This window comes from Heterodontus francisci, chromosome 25, assembly GCF_036365525.1.
Source record: "Heterodontus francisci isolate sHetFra1 chromosome 25, sHetFra1.hap1, whole genome shotgun sequence".
Classification (NCBI taxonomy): Eukaryota; Metazoa; Chordata; class Chondrichthyes; order Heterodontiformes; family Heterodontidae; genus Heterodontus; species Heterodontus francisci.
This window is the reverse complement of record NC_090395.1, coordinates 35,926,605-35,932,604: the sequence shown is the minus strand read 5'-3', so window position 1 is coordinate 35,932,604 and position 6,000 is coordinate 35,926,605. Positions and strand designations below refer to the sequence as shown.

The window sequence follows — 6,000 nt, the reverse complement described above, 5'->3', positions numbered from 1 at the left end:
ATCACATGCCGGAGGCAGTGGTTGCTGACCTCCGAGAACACAATCTTCAAATTGTGCACTTGCCTCCGGACCTGCATTCAGTGGGGGTTTCAAAATCCAGCCCACAGTCTCCAGATCATTTGCTTAGGCCTCTGGGTTATTAAGGGTCATTGACCTGAAACAGTAAGTGTTTTTCGCTCTCCAACTGTCCTGCCTGACTTGCTGCATGTTTCCAGCATTTTCTGGTTTTATTTCACATTTTCAGCATCGACGGTATTTTACTTTAGCCCAGTAAGAGGTCCCGAGCTGATAATTATAGGTCTGCTCAAAACGTCGTCAAGTTGCAACACAGAAAGGGAAATTAATAGAATAATAGATATATATAATACTATAAGGAGTTGAGGCCTGGGACAGATTAGCCATGATCTTATTGAATGGCGGGGCTGGCTTGAGGGGCCGAATGGCCTATTCCTGCTCCTATTTCTTATGTTTTTTTCCGCCACTATATGGACTCAACAATTCAGTGTACATTCGTCCGTACTGAGGCTGCACATCATATGTGAAGAGGGTTGTAGTTATTGCGTGTCACTTCCTGGTTGCCATGGTAAAATGTTGCTTATTTTTAAAAATGTTTTGACTATATATTGCAAACGGTCCTTTTCAGATTCGCGATTCGATGCAAATTATTCTGCATATTACAGCGGGTGGACTCTGCAAATCATTTAGCCTTACAGCATCTGCGTGAAGCCCCCAGATATAACTTTGGTGGAATTTTATGAATTGTAATGACATTCAGCAACATTGCAAGGGGTGGAGCGCCAACTCTTGTTTAGTTTCAATATTGGAAGAGATCATTCAGCAAGGGGAATAGCGAAGTCACAGAAAACACTGGTTTGTCATCCTGAAAATAAAACATGTACAGACTATGCACATATCAGAAGATTATAAATATTATTTTCCTAAATATGATCAAAGATTCTCCTCACTATGGAGCTGGGTAGCGAATGCAGCAGCTCTGTGTTTGCATGCTCCCCCCTGCTGTTTGCAGATTGGTGGAGTTTAGTTTGAAGTTACAGGCGGGACTCGGGGTCGCTGTAAACAGGCAGATCAGAGCGATCGTACAGGTAAGTCAGCTAAACTCAGGAGCAACTGCAGAAACTTCCATCGACTCTTATCACTTCTAAAACGCTTCTTCACTGCAGATTCGCAGGGGGCAACAACCTTTTCTAATGTTGGGAGGAAAGAGTTAAAATCACTTGGCAAATCTGCAATGGGTAATGCAGCGTTCTTGTTCTTAATATCGGACGGACGGGCTAAAACTTTCAGTTTTAAAATGGGTAAATTTATGCACTTTATATTTATCATACACGTTTTTCTTTAATATCGAGTTATGGTGCAATTGCTGTTTAAAATTTTAAGACATGACATTCTATTAGAGATAAAATGCAAATGCTGGAAATCTGAAATTACGGGGAAAAAAAGCACTACAGATCAACCACTGCCTGAACCAGGAAGGCAGCTTCATGTTGGAAAGCAGAGACCTTTCACAAGCAGTTTCTGACGGAAGGTCGACTTGATCCTGACGGTTGTGCTGGAGTGTTTGCTGGTCTGTGCCGAGGCTCCGCCACTTCTTCATTCTTACGATGCAGGGATCCTCTGCTTTGTGAGGGTCGAGATGTGATGAGGGTACAGTAATGCAGAAGATGGATGTGACAATGTGTCACAGATAGTTGTCACCAGTGCAAATAATGCAGGAGGCAATGTGGGAGCACATTGTTGGTGGTCCATTTATTTTTAAATGCCCAGCATCTCCTGAATACCCCGGAAGTTTGTTTTTAAAAGTACTCCTAAACTCACTGCACTGGTTCGTTGATAAGTAATGACGGTGGGGTTTTTTATTTTTATTCTCAGTGCAGTCACTGGTCATGTCCCTGATGTGTGGAACTCTCCCCGGCACCGAGAGAATCCATTCTTCAGAATTCCAAGCACTGAGTTCCAGCTTTGGAATCTCCAGGCTTACAGTGAATTTAATTAAAGGAGTCATTGCAGCACCCACAGGGATCGCACTGCCAGGGCCGAAAGCAGAGGGCGAGCAGTGGGACCTGGGATCGCATTTTGCTGGAGGCAGCCAGTTAAGTGGCTGCCACCGGGGTTGCCATCCCTATTAAGGATGGTGGCCCACCTCCCCCAAGAGCTGCCAGCCTGATCAGAGTGCTTAACAGCTCAGCAGTGCCACCGCTGGTGGTTGCCACTGCTGGGGCTGCACCTGGAGGATGAGGGTGCATCGATGGCTGGTGCCCTCAAAATCAGTTAACTGGGGGCACTGGGACCAGTCAGACAGGCCCCGGTGGGGCAGGGGGGGGGGGGGAGGGGCAGGGGGAGGGTCGCTGATGACAAGCAGTGTCGTTGCTACGGGTCAGAGTGCCCGAAACAGAGGCCCACTCCCCCAGAGCATGCTAGCGTTCTCCCCACACAGTGGCGGGCCCCTCAACCACTGGTAAAATGCCAGTGGAGGCGGAAACAGGCCTTTAATTAGCCACTTAAGTGGCTCAATTGGGCTCCAGGTGGGTGGCACATCTGCCACCTTTCCTGTTGCTGGCAAAATGGCATGGCAGTGGGAAGACAATGGGCACGAAATCCGACACTTCCCGTGCCATTTTGCCAGGCTTCCCGCCTCCCAGCCCGTCACCAAAGAACTGGTAAAATTCAGTCTAATGTATCTGTTGTAGCCCCAGATCCCATAATATCTTTGGTTGAACAAATCTATCAATCTCAGATTTAAAGATAAACAATTGCTCTTGCATCAATTGTGATTTGGAGAAGAAAGTACCATCCTTTGTGTGTAGAAGTGTTTCCTAATCTTCACTCCTGAAAGGTCTGGTTCTAATTTTTACACTAGGCCTCCTAGCCCTAGATTCCCCAACCAGCAGAAATAGGGGCAGCACAGTGGCGCAGTGGTTAGCACCGCCGCCTCACAGCTCCAGCGACCCGGGTTCAATTCTGGGTACTGCCTGTGTGGAGTTTGCAAGTTCTCCCTGTGGCTGCGTGGGTTTCCTCCGGGTGCTCCAGTTTCCTCCCACATGCCAAAGACTTGCAGGTTGATAGGTTAATTGGCCATTATAAATTGCCCCTAGTATAGGTAGGTGGTAGGGGAATATAGGGACAGGTGGGGATGTGGTAGGAATATGGGATTAGTGTAGGATTAGTATAAATGGGTGGTTGATGGTCGGCACAGACTCGGTGGGCCGAAGGGCCTGTTTCAGTGCTGTATCACTAAACTAAACTAAACATACCCTTTCAGTTCCCCTTACTATTTTGAAAACTTTGTTCAAATATCAGTTTAGCCTTCCAAATTCTGGGGAATACAACCCTAGTTTGTGTAATCACTCCTTGTAATTTAACTCTTGGAGTTCTGGTGTCATTCTGGTAAATCTTTACTGCACTCCCTCCAAGGCCAATATATCTTTCCTAAGGTGTGGTGCCCAGAGCTGATCACAGCCATCCAGGTGTGTTCTAACCAGGGTTTTGTATGGCTGAAGCATGACTTCTAACCCATTTTAAACATAACAAGAGCCTGTATGAAGATGTTACCAGCACCAAATCCTGAGCCAAAAATAGTAGCAGATGAGAGAAAAGTACCTGAACTCCAGGTGAGTCTTGTATATATGGATGTCCGGTGAGGACAGGATTGGACTTGACTGTAATGGCCCTGAGGTTCCCATGTTCTCTGTTTAGATTCACAGATGGAAGATGGCAGCTTGGTTTATTTTTGGTGGGTGGCTGTAGCCTGAGCACCTGTTTCCGAGCCTGGGTCAGCACTGACCGGACAGTATGGGGGGGGGGGGGGGGGGGTGATGGGGGGATGGGGGAGAGAGGGAAGGGGGAATCATAAAACACAGGGAAGACTTATAAAAAAGCAATAGTTTTGAATTAACTCAATTGAAAAGGAAATCATTTCCTCAATCAATGGCGTTGCACAAACTTGTGGATATTTGGTCATTTATATTCAATCTCAACAAGAACAATGGCACTTATAAAATCTTTAATGTAGTGTAACATCAAACATAGGGGGAAAGACAAGAAACAGTCTCTCAGCTGCAGTTTGGAAGGAATGTTTGGGGAGGTGACCAAAGACAGAGTTGGCGATAGAGATTTTGCAGAGATATTTGAAACTGGGGAAAGATGTGGCATGGCAGGGGGCTGTAGGAGGGAAGCACAGAGTGAAGGGGTGTGACAACTGAAGCCATCAATTCTGGAGAGGAAAGGGGATGAGGTGGATGGTGGTGATGGTTAGAGGGGGGAAATAGATGGCCAGAGTTGGAAGAGTCCAGGGGGCAAGCTGGGAAGTGGGGCTGGAGGGAGTTAGAAAGGTGATGTGGGAAGTGGCAATGAAGCAATTTATAAAGAAGGACAAGGATTCCAAAATAAGAGATGGTGAGGCAGTGGAAGTCAGCAAGGAGAGGCATTCTAGGAGAAAAAGGAATAATAGCATGTGAATTGCTATCTTTTATTCAGGGCATGCTGTACAAATGTATAACTGACAAGGGTTTTGAGGGCCATCTGCTTTAAAAAAAAATCAGGAGCCGAAGGGGCAATGATGTTTACACTCTGCCCGATTGAGAGTTGCCAGGGTCTCAGGAACAGCAAGGCTGCAGGTGGGCCTCTGTACATGCAAGGACTTGTGTGTGAGGATACAGCACCAGAAGCAATTTATTTTCCAGAAAATTTTTCGATGATATGATTCTATGATTGAGAGCCGATTTTAAAAGTGAGTTTTGCAACACGGAGGCGAGATTTAGCTGTTTGTCTCCTATGATGCAACTGTTAGTCCTTGAGGTAACCATTCTAAAAATACAGGGAATTAGGAAAGTGCTGTTGATTGGATGACAGAAAACGTGTGGCTCAGCAGTACTTTGGAAGACGTGTCATTTTTTTTATCAACAGATTTATTATCCAACTGGTTTTAGAAGGGTGGAAAAAGCCAGACAAAATGCCCAAAAGTGAGGATAAACCACCCACGAGTGACAACAGTGACAAAGGCCAACAGGAACAAAAGGACAGAGGAGCTCTGCTCGACGACATCAAGTCCTCTAGGGAAAATGGTGATACCGACATGCCCGGCCTCTGCAAGCCAGGCATTTCCTGTTGTAAGTACAAAGTGACCATTCACCAGGCATCACTTGTCATGTTTCATGCACCAACTACATCCAGCCAACATGACATTGAGAAACCAATACCTCTACAAATGGCTTACTGTGGTGCCTGTATTATTAAATCAGCAGTGCAATCACACAAAATTGCTACTTACACCACCAGATATTGCCAGCCATCATCCTATTTTAATCCTTACAATAACACCCAAAGACGCAATAAATATTTATATTACCAATGTATAATAATGAATGTCATTAATTAGGTATTGATAGGCAATAATTAGTAATTTCCACATTTGATACATCGGAACTGGCATCACATGACTATCCTCATTTAAATATTTTTGTACTCTTCCTGATGCTTAACCCTCAATGCTATGGAAAGGCAATGATTGTCGGAGTGTTGGACTCCAGCAGGTTCCCCCAAAGTGTATTATTTTCTGACCATGAAAGGCTTGAACCTCTTGGGAAGATTGACCTTTGGAGGCTCAGGGTGGACCATTTTTCAGAACCATCCCTGGAAGCATCTTTCCAAACATGTACTGTGCATCTGGTGAATTGCCCAGTCATTCTAACCAAGTTGTGAGGAGGACGCCCAATCTGAATTAAATTTGGGGCCACAATGAGACCAGCGTATGGTAGTGCTGTGCTCTAAGTGCCACAGGTACATCAGGGGGCTTTGACAGGGCAATGGGTAGGCCTCAGATATCAGTGCTCCAGTACGTGGGGTGCTGAGGTCCAATATAAGTTAGCAGTATCACAGCGGACTTTGCGTTATCAGCTCCATAGTGTCAGTCCCTATTACAAAGTTGATGTTAGAGCATTCTATATCGCTAAACACATGTCCAAACTGGTTGTGTAAAGTAGC

At 45.5% G+C, this 6,000-nt stretch overlaps 1 protein-coding gene across 6 annotated transcripts in view; it reads left to right on the top strand.

Annotated features, from left to right (window-relative positions):
* The first annotated feature begins 1,041 nt into the window (after positions 1–1,041).
* LOC137383820 (T-complex protein 11-like protein 1) overlaps positions 1,042–6,000 on the top strand; it is a 67,997-nt gene continuing 63,038 nt past the window's right edge. For 4 of the 6 annotated variants that reach the window (XM_068057090.1, XM_068057088.1, XM_068057089.1 and 1 more), the window contains exons 1-2: positions 1,116–1,316; positions 4,924–5,126. In XM_068057090.1, coding sequence (XP_067913191.1) covers positions 4,970–5,126 — 157 coding nt within the window. In that variant the 5' untranslated portion in view covers positions 1,116–1,316; positions 4,924–4,969. The other 2 variants (XM_068057085.1, XM_068057086.1) reach the window with 2 other exon arrangements.